The 16,319-nt window shown below is 50.6% G+C and overlaps 1 protein-coding gene across 2 annotated transcripts in view; it reads right to left on the minus strand.

The window, feature by feature from the left end:
- The window catches only part of CCM2 (CCM2 scaffold protein), a 49,729-nt gene that overhangs the window by 16,353 nt on the left and 17,057 nt on the right, over nucleotides 1-16,319 (minus strand). The window contains exons 3-4 of one of the 2 annotated variants that reach the window (XM_077493557.1): nucleotides 1,089-1,268; nucleotides 194-277 (exon numbers count right to left, since the gene is read on the minus strand). In XM_077493557.1, coding sequence (XP_077349683.1) covers nucleotides 194-277; nucleotides 1,089-1,268 — 264 coding nt within the window. The remainder of the gene's footprint in view (nucleotides 1-193; nucleotides 278-1,088; nucleotides 1,269-16,319) is intronic. The other variant, XM_077493558.1, reaches the window with a different exon arrangement.

The following is a 16,319-nucleotide window of genomic DNA, read 5'->3' on the forward strand; positions in this document are numbered from 1 at the left end:
CCCCTCCCACAATGATGAGATTCCCTGCAGTAGTTTGTGTCTCTGCCCCTCCCACAATGGTGAGATTTCCTGCAGTAGTTTGTGTCTCTGCCCCTCCCACAATGATGAGATTCCCTGCAGTAGTTTGTGTCTCTGCCCCTCCCACAATGGTGAGATTTCCTGCAGTAGTTTGAGTCTCCGCCCCTTTGCTCACCTTTGCATTGTCTAGAAGCTGCAGAATTTCTGTCCGGCTGGAGGGGTTGAGGTATCCGGGGATGGCGGTCAACTGCCCCAAATACTGCAGAGAGAAGTGGTAGAACGGGGTCAGATAAAACGTATGTGGGCAACAAAAAACATTCAGTACATCAGGTCATGTGACACCGGAGTCTGCCATGATGATCTATCCGGTCATGTGACACCGGGGTCTGCCATGATGGGGGATTTATATGGTCACGTGACACCGGAGTCTGCCATGATGGGGATTTATCCAGTCATGTAACACTGGGGTCTGCCATGATGGGGATTTATCCAGTCATGTGACACCGGGGTCTGCCATGATGGGGATTTATCTGGTCACGTGACACCGGGGTCTGCCATGATGGGGATTTATCCAGTCATGTGACACCGGGGTCTGCCATGATGGGGATTTATCCGGTCATGTGGCACTGGGGTCTGCCATGATGGGGATCTATCAGGTCATGGGACACCGGGGTCTGCCATGATGGGGATCTATCAGGTCACGGGACACCGGGGTCTGCCATGATGGGGATCTATCAGGTCACGTGACACCGGGGTCTGCCATGATGGGGATCTATCAGGTCATGTGACACCGGGGTCTGCCATGATGGGGATCTATCAGGTCATGTGACACCGGGGTCTGCCATGATGGGGATCTATCAGGTCATGTGACACCGGGGTCTGCCATGATGGGGATCTATCAGGTCATGTGACACCGGGGTCTGCCATGATGGGGATCTATCAGGTCATGTGACACCGGGGTCTGCCATGATGGGGATCTATCAGGTCATGTGACACCGGGGTCTGCCATGATGGGGATCTATCAGGTCATGTGACACCATTGTCATACACATAGATTAGAGATCGCTCACCTTGACCTCTTTCTCGATATAATCGTTCAGCAGCACATCCGGGTCCACGCGGTGCTCCGCTGGTGATGGGGACACCGTATGCAGCGGCCTCCGCTCCGTCACCTTCTCCTGGGCCTTCTTGTCCCGCCCCTTCTCCCCCTTCAGAAAGACCCGTTTAAATGGGGACACGATTCCAGGCTGCTGGGAGGGAGAGAAAGGAGACCACACACCTTACTAGACTCAGAGCTCAGATACAGGAACACAGGATCCGAGGGATACGGGATCACGGGGACACAGGATCCCGGGGACACAGGAACACGGGATCCGAGGGACACGGGATCACACTGACACAGGATCCCGGGGACACAGGATCCCGGGGACACAGGATCCCGGGGACACAGGATCACAGGATCCCGGGGACACGGGATCCCGGGGACACGGGATCCGAGGGACACGGGATCCGAGGGACACGGGATCCCGGGGACACGGGATCCGAGGGACACGGGATCAGGACACGGGACCGGGGACACGGGATCCGAGGGACACGGGATCCCGGGGACACGGGATCCGAGGGACACGGGATCCCGGGGACACGGGATCCCGGGGACACGGGATCCCGGGGACACGGGATCCCAGGGACACGGGATCCCAGGGACACGGGATCCCAGGGACACGGGATCCCAGGGACACGGGATCCCAGGGACACAGGATCCGAGGGACACAGGATCCCGGGGACACAGGATCCGACACAGAGGGACACAGGATCCCGGGGACACAGGATCCCGGGGACACAGGATCCGAGGGACACAGGATCCGAGGGACACAGGATCCGAGGGACACAGGATCCGAGGGACACAGGATCCGAGGGACACAGGATCCGAGGGACACAGGATCCGAGGGACACGGGATCCCGGGGACACAGGAACACGGGATCCCACCTATTCACACAAATCACATCGCCAGGTATACAGCGAGGAAATTGCTGCATGCTCCTAATCCTTAAACTCAGGACCACATTTAAAGTGTAACGTTTTGGGGGGCACACATGACTCTGGCGCCAGGCGACAGAGAAAAATTCTCTATGAAGGGGGCCAGTCAAATCACTTTATTTTATGAACGTCCAGAGGGTGCCGGTTGTTCAGGGGCCGCCCTGAAATCAGGGAGAGGATCTGTGGCCTTCGGGTCTTTAACCTTCCGCAACACCCGGGGAGGGGGGGGGGGAATCGTGGGGTGGGGTCTTCAAGACAACCCTCGCCATGTACTTGAGAGGACCGGTGGTCTGCCAAAATCTGTCCCCCCCCATCGGAAAGTGCCCGCCCCCCCCGTACGCTTGAGCAGTACGGAGGAGAAGGAGACTCCGAAGAAGAATGAGAGTCCAAGTGCAAGCCCCACCATCCAAGTGGACATACAGTAGCACATAGTAACAGGGCCCCTTAGTGGCTCGCTTCGCTCACCGCGCTTCGGACATGGCCCCGCTTCGCTCAGCTATTTTTTTTTTATTCTGTCTGTCCACTTGGATGGTGGGGCTTGAACCTGGCCTCACGGCGCAGGCGCCGTTCATCTTCGGAGACTTTCCGCGTCTCCTTGTCCTCCGTACTGAGCAAGCGCAATACAGGGCGGACACTATCCGACGGGGGGACAGTGTTCAACATCACCGGCTTTGGCAGGTCATTAACTACTTCCAGTCCGGGACCAAATATTGACATTTCTCTCCTACATGCAAAAATCTGTATTAGAAAAGAACCCCCAAATACACATATCACGAGAGTTTGCCATGAAGGGAGGGGGTATGAGTCATAAGAGGGCCAATGACCGCTGCAGAGCTCTGTGTATATCCAGGAAGTGAACAGGCAGCGGCTTCAGCTGCCCACAGTTACAATGGCTGCAGCCAGACTCAGCAGAGGGGAGATTTCTGCAGCATATTTGGCAATTACAGAATCACAGTATATATAAAATAATATGCAAAGTGGTTGGGGGGGGGGGGGGGGGGAAGCTTCATAATGGTAAAGATGTTTTTATTACAAATTATGTGAGCAGACTGCAGCTCCTCTTTAAAGGGGGGGGTAGTGGTAGCTTGGGGGTGTGAGCTGCTATCTTTGTATGCATGAGATATATATATATATATATATATATATTTTTTTTTTTTTTATTGTTTCATTTTAAAAAAATTTTTGCTGAATTTGTGCGGATTTACTCTCAGTGTGCGGTATTTTTAATGGTGTGAGGCTGACAAGATAGTATCTTTGGTTGAGTGGATCAGCGCCAGAAGTGTCACCCTCATTTAAAATTCATTGTGTGCTCCCCCCCCCCCAAAAGAAATTAAAGTTTGAAAAACTGAAAAACTGCTGCGCAAAATACTGTTAGTCATAACAAATTGCAACGATCGCCATTTTTATTCCCCAGGGTTTCTGCTTAAAAGTATATATATGTTTGGGGTTCTAAGTAATTGTCTAGAAAAAAAAAAAAAAAAACACCCGCCTGATTTTTAAACAAAAAGGGTCTTTTGGTCGGAAGACTGATTTGCAGATGTTTAATCGCCAGATAACAGAGGACTGGTTTGTTGTTGGCACAGACTGTAAAAGAGGAAGTGAAAACCACACGGAGGAACCGCCTTGCCTTCTCCACCCAGCAGGTGGCGGGCAGAGAGCATGGCACATACACCAAGGGATGTCTGTGGTCTATAAAAGGGAAGGTGAAGAGGTGAACCTGCTACCCAATTCACACCCTCACTATGAGAGCTCAGGGAGAATGAAATCGCACCGGTCCCCAAGAAGCATTGTGGGCATTTCACCTCATTAGGGACTGCACAGAGTTCTTAGGAAGTTCTGAGTTTTCATTTTTACGACTTGTGGTGCCCGAATGAAATTCTGAATGCACTTGGCCAAAAAACCACAATAGATTTCTTTTTTTTATTTATATACACACACACACACACATATATATATAAAAAAGAGAGAGAGAGAGAGAGAGAGAGAGAGAGAGAGAGACATATACTTATATATTTTTTTAATATCTCTCATTTTATATATATATATATATATATGAGATAGAGATATAAAAATATCTATATCTCTCTCTCTCATCTACAGTGCCTTGCGAAAGTATTCGGCCCCCTTGAACTTTTCAACCTTTTGCCACATTTCAGGCTTCAACCATAAAGATATAAAAATTTTTATTTTTGTGAAGAATCACCAACAAGTGGGACACAATTGTGAAGTGGAATGAAATCTATTGGATAATTTAAACTTTTTTAGCAAATAAAAACTGAAAAGTGGTGCGTGCAAAATTATTCGGCCCCTTTACTTTCAGTGCAGCAAACTCACTCCAGGAGTTCAAGCGAGGATCTCTGAATGATCCAATGTTGTCCTAAATGACTGATGGTGATAAATAGAATCCACCTGTGTGTAATCAAGTCCTCGTATAAATGCACCTGCTCTGTGATAGTCTCAGGTTCTGTTGAAAGCGCAGAGAGCATCATGAAGACCAAGGAACACACCAGGCAGGTCCATAATACTGTTGTGGAGAAGTTGAAAGCCGGATTTGGAATACAAAAAGATTTCCCGAGCTTTAAACATCCCAAGGAGCACTGTGCAAGCCATCATTTGAAATGGAAGGAGTATCAGACCACTGCAAATCTACCAAGACCTGGCCGTCCCTCTAAACTTTCAGCTCAGACAAGGGAGAAGACTGATCAGAGATGCAGCCAAGAGCCCATGATCACTCTGGATGAACTGCAGAGAACTACAGCTGAGGTGGGAGAGTCTGTCCATAGGACAACAATCAGCCGTACACTGCACAAATCTGCCCTTTATGGAAGAGTGGCAAGAAGAAAGCCATTTCTCAAAGATATCCATAAAAAGTCTCGTCTAAAGTTTGCCACAAGCCACCTGGGAGACACACCAAACATGTGGAAGAAGGTGCTCTGGTCACATGAAACCAAAATCCAACTTTTTGCCCACAATGCAAAACGATATGTTTGGTGTAAAAGCAACACAGCTCATCACCCTCAACACACCATCCCCACTGTCACACATGGTGGTGGCAGCATCATGGTTTGGGCCTGCTTTTCTTCAGCAGGGACAGGGAAGATGGTTAAAATTGAGGGGAAGATGGATGCAGCCAAATACAGGACCATTCTGGATGAAAACCTGTTGGAGTCTGCAAAAGCCCTGAAACTGGGACGGAGATTTATCTTCCAACAAGACAATGATCCCAAACATACAGCAAAATCTACAAAGGAATGGTTCACAAATAAACCTATCCAGGTGTTAGAATGGCCAAGTCAAAGTCCACCAATCGAGAATCTGTGGAAAGAGCTGAAAACTGCTGTTCACAAACGCTCTCCATCCAACCTCACTGAGCTCCAGCTGTTTTGCAAGGAAGAATGGGCAAGAATTTCAGTCTCTCGATGTGCAAAACTGATAGAGACACACCCCAAGAGACTTGCAGCTGTAATCGCAGCAAAAGGTGGCTCTACAAAGTATTAACACAAGGGGGCCGAACAATTTTGCACGCCCCACTTTTCATTTTTTTATTAGTTAAAAAAGTTTCAAAAATCAAATAGATTTCGTTCCACTTCACAATTGTGTCCCACTTGTTGGTGATTCTTCACAAAAAATAAAAATTTTATATCTTTAGGTTTGAAGCCTGAAATGTGGCAAAAGGTTGAAAAGTTCAAGGGGTATGAATACTTTCACAAGGCACTGTATATGTATGAGAGAGAGAGATAAAAAAAAAAAAAAAAAAAAAAAATCTTTTTATATATATATATAATAAATATGAGAGATATTAAAAAAAATTATATACACATACATACATGTCGGTAGAATGGCACGGACAGGCGAATGGGCATACCTGCTGTACGTCCCTTTAAATTTCCCGCAGTGGCTTCACATGTGCGCCGGTCGGAACCTCCGTGAGTCCCGGTCGCAGGTCCCGCAGACTCGATCGCCGCACGGAGAGGAAGAACGGGGCGATAAACAAGTAGTAAACAAGCATCTCCCAGTTCTGCCTAGCAACAGTGTCATTGATCTCTTCTCCCTGTTATCGGGAGCGGAGATCAGTGATGTGCCACACAAAGCCACGCCTCCCACAGTTAGAAACACTCCCCAGGGTACACGTAACCCTTACACTGCCACCTGATGGTTAACCCCCTTCACTGCCAGTGTCATTTACACAGGAATTGGTGCATTTGTATAGCAGTGATCGCTGTATAAATGACAATGGTCCAAAAAATGTGTCAAAAATGTCTGATGTGTCCACCATAATGTCGCAGTCACGATAAAAAAAAAAAAAAAAAAAAAATCGCTGATCGCCGCCACTACTAGTAAAAAAAAAAAAAAAAAAAAATAATATTAATACAAATGCTATAAAACTATCCCCTATTTTGTAGACGCTATAACTTTTGCACAACCCAATCAATAATCACTTATTGCGATTTTTTTTTTACCAAAAATATGTAGAAGAATACGTATCGGCCTAAATTGAGGGAAAAAATGTTTTTTTAAATATTTTTGGGGGATATTTATTATAGAAAATTAAAAAAAAAAAAATAATGCTTTTTTTTTTTCAAAATTATCACTCTTTTTTGTTTATAGCGCAAAAAATAAAAACCACAGAGGCGATCAAATACCGCCAAAAGAAAGCTCTATTTGTGGGGCAAAAAAAGGACACCAATTTTGTTCAAGAGCCACGCCGCACGACCGCGCAATTGTCAGTTAAAGCGAAGCAGTGCCGGGGGATCTGTAAGTGTAAGAAAATGCAGCACAAAAAAAAAAAGAAAAATAATGAGGCGTCTTGCTGTGCTGTGTAGCAGAGCTGTGCAATTCCCAGGACTGGATGTTTGTAGTTCAGCTTTATAATGTACATCCTGCAGGTGACAACACGGCGTATGATTTTCAGATGTCTGCCTCAGTGCTCGCGTCTGTTCTGCAACAATGATAAGATAATGCCCCCCCCCCCTCCCCCCACCTCCAAAAAACAAAGTCAGGCTGCTCCCCCCCCCCCCCCCGCCCTCCTACCTCGGAGTCCATGGATCAGTCCTGGAGGATGGGCTTTGTCGCAGACTGATTTTGCATGGCGCCCCCCACCCCCCCTCGTACCCCAGAGCTGACACTCGTCCTGTGTGTATACACGGCGTACACAGGAAGACGCGCGAACCACAACTTCCTCCACCCATGTAGAAACACCTTCATGTGACGCACCACCGACCGACCGGGCCTGAGATACCCATATACACCGATCTAATGCAGGGAATAGATCGACTCCCATCCCCCCCCAACATGTTAATAAAAATAAAGAACATTGTTTTATTTTCCACCAATCACTGGACCTCTGTGCTTCTCTATGCAATGCAGACAGATGGCGGCTGGTGGGAGGAGCCGGCAGGGGGGATGTACACAGCTGCCTGATAACATCCCAGCCCCCTTCCTCACTACTCCTCCTCCCAAGGACCCTCGGTCTAGATGCAAGCAGTGGGAGGAGTTATGCAAATTTCAAAATGCCATGATGGAGGAGGGGGGTGTGTCAGTCTGGGGGAGTGGGTGTTCCTAGGCAGGCTGGATTTGCATAGGTAACACCCACATGTGATGCTGATCCTCCATCAGCGGAAGGACTGAAATGCAGAGAATAGAAGGGGCGGAGCCAGGGATAGTAAGGCTGGGGTCTTGATGCAAGAAGTAGGAGGAGTTATGTCAATTTCAAAAAGCCTTGATTGGAGGGGGGTGGCCAGTCTGGAGGAGTGGGTGTTTCTAGGCAGGCTGAATTTGCATAGGTGACACCCACATGGGATGCTGATCCTCCTTCGGCGAAAGGACTGAAAAACAGAGAATGGAAGGGGCGGGACCAGGGATAGTCAGGCTGGGTCCTGATGCAAGAAGTGGGAGGAGTTATGCAATGCAGACAGATGATGGCTGGTGGGAGGAGCCGGCAGGTGGGGGGGATGTACACAGCTGCCTGATAACATCCCAGCCCCCTTCCTCACTACTCCTTCCAAGGACCCTCAGTCTTGATGCAAGCAGTGGGAGGAGTTATGCAAATGTAGAAATGCCTTGTTGGGGGGAGTGTCAGTCTGGAGACTGCGTTCCTAGGTAGGCTGGATTTGCATAGGCAACACCCACACGAGATGCTGATCCTACTTCAGTGAAATGCAGAGAATGGAAGGGGCGGGGCCAGGGATAGTCAGGCTGGGTCCTGATGAAAGAAGTGGGAGGAGTTAGGCTAATTTTAAAATGCCTTGATTGGGGGGTCAGTCTGGAGGATTAGGCATTCCTAGGTAGGCTGAATTTGCATAGGTAACACCCACATGTGATGCGGAGCCTCTGTGAGTGAAAGAACTGAAATCCAATGAATGGAAGGGGCGGGGACAGTCAGACTGGGGTCCTGATGCAAGCAGTGGGAGGGCTCTTGGGAGGAGTTAGGCAATTAGAAAAATTGCCTTGATGGGCGGGTGTTATTCTGGAAGGGTGGGCATTCCTAGGCAGGCTGGATTTGCATAGGTAACACCCACATGGGATGCTGATCCTCCTTCAGTGAAAGGACTGAAATCCAGAGAATGGAAGGGGAGGGGCCAGGCATAGTCAGGCTGGGTCCTGATGCAAGCAGTGGGAGGAGTTATGCAAATTTCAAAATGTCTTGATGGGGGGAATGTAAGCCTGGAGGAGTGGGTGTTCCTAGGTAGGCTGAATTTGCATAGGTAACACCTACATGTGATGCTGAGCCTCTGTGACTGAAAGAGCTGAGATCCATTGAATGGAAGGGGCAGGGCCTGGGACAGTCAGGCTGGGGAGGAAAGGGCTAGAATAAATGGGTGCTCAGCCCCTGGCCCTCCAGCTGTTGCAAAACTACTAAAGTCCCATGAGGCTGTGCAAGGCTGACAGTGACCAGCATGACTCCCAATGTTCCTGCCCACTGTTCTCCTTGCTGGAGAGGAAGCTGTACCCTGCTTCATCCATTCAGTGGATCTGTCCTACCCCCATCTCTACCATTACCCCACCAGTCATCTCCATGCATGGGGGAGGGGAGCAGGGAGGGTCAACTCTGACACGAGGAAGCAAAGCCCTGCCTCTACCAAGATGGCTGCCCCCACACAGAGACACAATGCAGGTCCAAAGGCATGCTATGTCCGTAATGGGGAAGTAGTAGCAGGCAACACTGGCGACTCGTAATTTTGCCCTGGGTCATTAAATATATTATATTACATACACACATAATAAATATATATATATATATATATATATATATATATATATATATATATATATATATATATATATATATATATATATATATATATATATATATATATATATTTATTTATTTATTACATACACACAATATATATATTATATACATATACACACACACAAACATACATATACTTGACCGCCCAGGCCTTTTCTTGCTTTTTTTTGCTAGAAAATGTCTTACTAAATCTTAAAATTAAAAAAAAGAAAGAAAATTATATATATTATAGCTATTATAAATTAATAAGATTTACCAAGACATTTTCTAGCAAAAAAATAATAATAGTGTGTGTGTATGATTATATATATATATATATATATATATATATATATATATATATATATATATATATATATATATATATATATATATATATAATGTTTTTATTTATTAAGATTTACTAAGAAATTGTCTAGCAAAAATTATTATAATAATAATAATAATAATAATAATAATAATAATATGTATATATGCATGTAAATATATTTATTTTTATTATTTTTTATAAAAAAAATAAATAAAAAAAAAAAAAAAAAAAAAAAAAAAACACACACACATTAAAGAAGCCCAACTGAAATCCCTTTACCATTTCCTTTTTTTTTCAAATGGCAATATAAATATTTTTGCAGGATTTTTTTTTCCCTTTGGAGTCATTGCACAAAGAATAAATATCCTCAGACTTCAGGAAGCTTAGCGGAGGATTAGTCCAGAGATAAAGCTGAACCGGTCAGATAATAATAATAAGAAGTGCGGACGTACCATGCTGTAGGAGGGTTATCTGACGACGGACGCTGAGCCTCGTCCATGCCCGCCCGGGTGTTATATATAGAGTGTGAGAAGGCGAGGAGAGAGACACGCACCCCACCTCTGTGACGAGAGGAAAGAAGACAATTCCCAGGAATGGGCCAGCCCAGACTTCTATTCCGAAGGGACGGGGAACAAACCGACTTCCCAGCTCCACCCTGACAGAGGCAGGAAGGCCGAGCTCCGCTCTCTATCAGAGGTTCCGGGGAATGTAAGCAGGACATGAAAGTCCCCGATACCAGGACCACCGATCTCCTGGAAAACAGGGCCCAGACACAACGTCCAACCATGTATCTGGAAGCCACATACTGGCACCTCTGTACGGTGTGATCCCCATTGTCAATCCCCAACAACACCGGGACAAACACCGATCACACCGGGACACACACCGACCACACCGGGACACACACCGACCACACCGGGACACACACCGAGACACACACCGACCACACCGGGACACACACCGGGACACACACCGGGACACACACCGGGACACACACCGACCACACCGGGACACACACCGACCACACCGGGACACACACCGAGACACACACCGACCACACCGGGACACACACCGGGACACACACCGGGACACACACCGGGACACACACCGGGACACACACCGGGACACACACCGACCACACCGGGACACACACCGACCACACCGGGACACACACCGGGACACACACCGGGACACACACCGGGACACACACCGACCACACCGGGACACACACCGGGACACACACCGACCACACCGGGACACACACCGGGACACACACCGACCACACCGACCACACCGGGACACACACCGACCACACCGGGACACACACCGACCACACCGGGACACACACCGACCACACCGGGACACACACCGACCACACCGACCACACCGGGACACACACCGACCACACCGGGACACACACCGACCACACCGGGACACACACCGACCACACCGACCACACCGGGACACACACCGACCACACCGGGACACACACCGACCACACACCGATCAGCCACAACATTCTGACCACCGACAGGTAATGTGAAGAACATACCTGGTTACAATGATATCTGAAAATGGGGGGGGGGGGGGGGATAAATCAGGCAAAGAGAGAACATGTTGTCCCTGAAATTTATATGGTGAAGGCAGAAAAAATAAAATAAATTATGGACAAGTGTAAGGACTTGAGGGACTATGACAAGGACAAAACTGTAATGTCTAGACAACTGGGTCAGATCGGGATGTTCCCGCTCTGCAGTGGTCAGGTTCAACTAAAAGTGGTACAAGGAAGGACAACTGGTGATAGGGTGATGGGCAGCCAAGGCTTATTGATGGAAGCAGGGGGAGGGAAGGCTCATTGATGGAGGTGGGGGAGGGAAGGCTCATTGATGGAGGTGAGGGAGGGAAGGCTCATTGATGGAGGTGGGGGAGGGAAGGCTCATTGATGGAGGTGGGGGAGGGAAGGCTCATTGATGGAGGTGGGGGAGGGAAGGCTCATTGATGGAGGTGGGGGAGGGAAGGCTCATTGATGGAGGTGGGGGAGGGAAGGCTCATTGATGGAGGTGGGGGAGGGAAGGCTCATTGATGGAGGTGGGGGAGGGAAGGCTCATTGATGGAGGTGGGGGAGGGAAGGCTCATTGATGGAGGTGGGGGAGGGAAGGCTCATTGATGGAGGTGGGGGAGGGAAGGCTCATTGATGGAGGTGGGGGAGGGAAGGCTCATTGATGGAGGTGGGGGAGGGAAGGCTCATTGATGGAGGTGGGGGAGGGAAGGCTCATTGATGGAGGTGGGGGAGGGAAGGCTCATTGATGGAGGTGGGGGAGGGAAGGCTCATTGATGGAGGTGGGGGAGGGAAGGCTCATTGATGGAGGTGGGGGAGGGAAGGCTCATTGATGGAGGTGGGGGAGGGAAGGCTCATTGATGGAGGTGGGGGAGGGAAGGCTCATTGATGGAGGTGGGGGAGGGAAGGCTCATTGATGGAGGTGGGGGAGGGAAGGCTCATTGATGGAGGTGGGGGAGGGAAGGCTCATTGATGGAGGTGGGGGAGGGAAGGCTCATTGATGGAGGTGGGGAGGGAAGGCTCATTGATGGAGGCGGGGGAGGGAAGGCTCATTGATGGGAGGCGGGGGAGGGAAGGCTCATTGATGGGAGGCGGGGGAGGGAAGGCTCATTGATGGGAGGCGGGGGAGGGAAGGCTCATTGATGGGAGGCGGGGGAGGGAAGGCTCATTGATGGGAGGCGGGGGAGGGAAGGCTCATTGATGGGAGGCGGGGGAGGGAAGGCTCATTGATGGGGGAGGAGGGGGAAGGCTCATTGATGGGGGAGGAGGGGGAAGGCTCATTGATGGGGGAGGAGGGGGAAGGCTCATTGATGGGGGAGGAGGGGGAAGGCTCATTGATGGGGGGGGGAGGCTGGTTTGTGTATTCCAATCCAATAGAAAAGCTACTGGAGCTTAAATTACTGAAAAATGTAATGCTGGTTCTGATAGAAAGGTATCAGAACACACAGAGCATCGCAGTTTGTTGTGTATGGGGGCTGAGTAGCCACAGACCGGTCAGGGTGCCCATGCTGACCCGTGTCCACAGCCAAAGGCACCTACAATGGGCACGTGGGCATCAGAACTGGACCACAGAGTAATAGGTCTGATTAATTTAAGAATGGTCGGAGGAAGACAGACATTCAAAAGGTATTGACTTGGCCTCCAAATTCTTCAAAAAAATAAAAATAAAAAAAAACTCAACCATTGAGCATCTGTGATGGAAAAACAAGTCCGATCCATGGAGGCCCCAACTCTCTACTTACAAGACTTGATCTGTTACTGACAGCTTGGTGCCAGACAGCACGGTGTATCTTCAGAGGTCTAGTGGGGGGGACATACCTAATATTAGGTGGGTGTTCATAACGTTATGGCTGCTCGCTGTATGTTGCAATACTGCAACGAGAACATGGAGTGCATGATCAACTGAAGATTACCTAAAACCCTGGTGCACAACCTGCGACCCTTTGCCACTTTTCTGCTCAGCTTTTTGGGGCCCCTCCAGACACTAATCTGTTTCCCTATCCTATTGCCATGTTATAGCAGTGATTTCCAGCAGTCCCGTGTAATATGTCCAGCGCCTCCGGCCATCTCCTGTATGGCGCCCGGCGCCTCCGGCCATCTCCTGTATGGCGCCCGGCGCCTCCGGCCATCTCCTGTATGGCGCCCTGGCGCCTCCGGCCATCTCCTGTATGGCGCCTCCGGCCATCTCCTGTATGGCGCCCCGGCGCCTCCGGCCATCTCCTGTATGGCGCCCCAGCGCCTCCGGCCATCTCCTGTATGGCGCCTCCGGCCATCTCCTGTATGGCGCCCCGGCGCCTCCGGCCATCTCCTGTATGGCGCCCCGGCGCCTCCGGCCATCTCCTGTATGGCGCCCCGGCGCCTCCGGCCATCTCCTGTATGGCGCCCCGGCGCCTCCGGCCATCTCCTGTATGGCGCCCCGGCGCCTCCGGCCATCTCCTGTATGGCGCCCCGGCGCCTCCGACCATCTCCTGTATGGCGCCCCGGCGCCTCCGGCCATCTCCTGTATGGCGCCCCGGCGCCTCCGGCCATCTCCTGTATGGCGCCCCGGCGCCTCCGGCCATCTCCTGTATGGCGCCTCCGGCCATCTCCTGTATGGCGCCCCGGCGCCTCCGACCATCTCCTGTATGGCGCCCGAACTATACCAGGAATAATCTTTATTTGAGATCTCACACAAAATATTTACAGCGGGGTGACTAAAACCTAACCTAATTAGCATGAGCCAATTATCTAATCAACACTGGACTCCTTCATTCAACTGCAGATTAATTAGCACAAACAACAAAAACAACAATAGGTGAAATATTCTTTAGAATCTGTGTCAAGCCAGACTAGACTCATTTACATTATACAAGACAACAGACAGGTGGCTGGAGGTGATGATATTAGCATCTAAGGCAGGGCTCGACAAACCCCAGGCGCCAGGTCGCCAATGCGACCAGAAATCGCAACCTGGCGCCTAAGCTGCCACCAGCCCACTCACTATTGATGCCCCAGACATGCAGAGCATAACACTGACTGCCGTCCTCCTCCCTCCTCCACACTCAGCGGCGCCGCGCTAAGTGTGTGAAACTGACAAGCAAGGGAGAGAGGAGGATCTGTCAGATTTCAGCTTGATGTCGGGGTGGGCGGTATCCGGCCGGGGTAGGCGGGGCACAGCAGCTTTCAAACACCAGCCAATGGGATCTGGGCGGGCCGCTACGTGTATGTGGCCCCGCCCCTTTTCTTAAGCAGCCCAATCGTTGGCTGGTGTTTGATAGCTGCTGAGTCCCGCCCACCTGGCCGGACTCGCCCACCCGGCCGGACCCGCCCACCCCGACATTAAGCTCAAATCTGACATATCCGCCTCTCTGTTACTTGTCAGTTTCACACCCCGGCAGGGTCCTGCCCATTCCGACATTAAGCTCAATTCTGACAGCTCCTCTGTTACATTTCAGTAACAGAGTGCTCTGTGTGAACCCAACCAGTGCCATCTGCCAGTGCCAACCAGTGCCACCGCCAATCAATACCACCTGCAACCACCAACCAGTGCCACCTGCCACCGCTACCTGCTAGTGCCAACCAGTGCCACCGCCAATCAATACCCCCTGCAACCAACCAGTGCCACCGTCAGTCAGTGCCACCTGCCACCACCAATCAGTGCCACCGCCAACCAGTGCCACCTGCCACCGCCTACCAGTGCCACCAATCAGTGCCAACTAGTGCCACCGCCAACCAATGCCACCGTCAATCAGTGCCATCTGCCAGTGACAACTAGTGCCACCGCCAACCAGGGCCACCTGCCATCATCAACCAGGGCCACCTGCCACTTCCAAACCAGTGCCACCTGCCAATCAGTGCCACGTGCCACCGCCAGTGCCACCTGCGAGTTCCAAACCAGTGCCACCTGCCAATGCCAACCGGCAGTTCCACCTGTTGCCAACCTTACTCTTTCTGGTCAGCCCATAACCCTGATGTAACAGTGTTTCATTGGAGTTATTGACCGAGTGCTCCATTGTGAGTTAGGGATAGGGGGTGAAAATGAGTGGCCTTACCCCAGGAGCTGACAATCCATACCACTCAAAAGAAAATAAAAAAAAAAACTGGCTCCTAACTTTAACTGGCTCCTAAATTCAAAGCAAATTTGTCAACCCCTGATCTAAGGGTTTGTGTCCCAATAGTGTGAATCAGTCTATTGCTAATATGGCATTTAAATATCCAGAGTCCGTGTGTCTTGGGGGGGGGGGGGGGGGGCACAAACCTGAATCCAAGTAAAACCACCTCCGGGGTCCCCAGGCATACAGCTCACAAAGAGCACCGTTCCCCCAAATGTGAGGGCCCATAATCACAAGGCAAGAGGCTCAGTCCCCTCCAAGAGCCTCGGTCCCAGCTAGGTCTGTCACACCGACCATCTCCTGTATGGTGCCCAGCGCCTCTGACCATTTCCTGTATCGCGCCCAGCGTCTCCAACCATCTCCTGTATCGCGCCTAGCGTCTCCAACCATCTCCTGAGTTCATGTCTGCAGTCTCCACTCTCCAACCATCTCCTGAGTTCATGTCTGCAGTCTCCACTCTCCAACCATCTCCTGGATCGCGCCCAGCGTCTCCAACCATCTCCTGGATCGCGCCCAGCGTCTCCAACCATCTCCTGGATCGCGCCCAGCGTCTCCAACCATCTCCTGGATCGCGCCCAGCGTCTCCAACCATCTCCTGGATCGCGCCCAGCGTCTCCAACCATCTCCTGAGTTCATGTCTGCAGTCTCCACTCTCCAACCATCTCCTGGATCGCGCCCAGCGTCTCCAACCATCTCCTGGATCGCGCCCAGCGTCTCCAACCATCTCCTGGATCGCGCCCAGCGTCTCCAACCATCTCCTGGATCGCGCCCAGCGTCTCCAACCATCTCCTGGATCGCGCCCAGCGTCTCCAACCATCTCCTGGATCGCGCACAGCGTCTCCAACCATCTCCTGGATCGCGCACAGCGTCTCCAACCATCTCCTGGATCGCGCCCAGCGTCTCCAACCATCTCCTGGATCGCGCCCAGCGTCTCCAACCATCTCCTGAGTTCATGTCTGCAGTCTCCACTCTCCAACCATCTCCTGGATCGCGTCCAGCGTCTCCAACCATCTCCTGGATCGCGTCCAGCGTCTCCAACCATCTCCTGGATC

This window comes from Lithobates pipiens, unplaced genomic scaffold, assembly GCF_037356315.1.
Source record: "Lithobates pipiens isolate NorthernLeopardFrog02 unplaced genomic scaffold, aLitPip1_a1.2 Scaffold_19, whole genome shotgun sequence".
Lineage (NCBI taxonomy): Eukaryota > Metazoa > Chordata > Amphibia > Anura > Ranidae > Lithobates > Lithobates pipiens.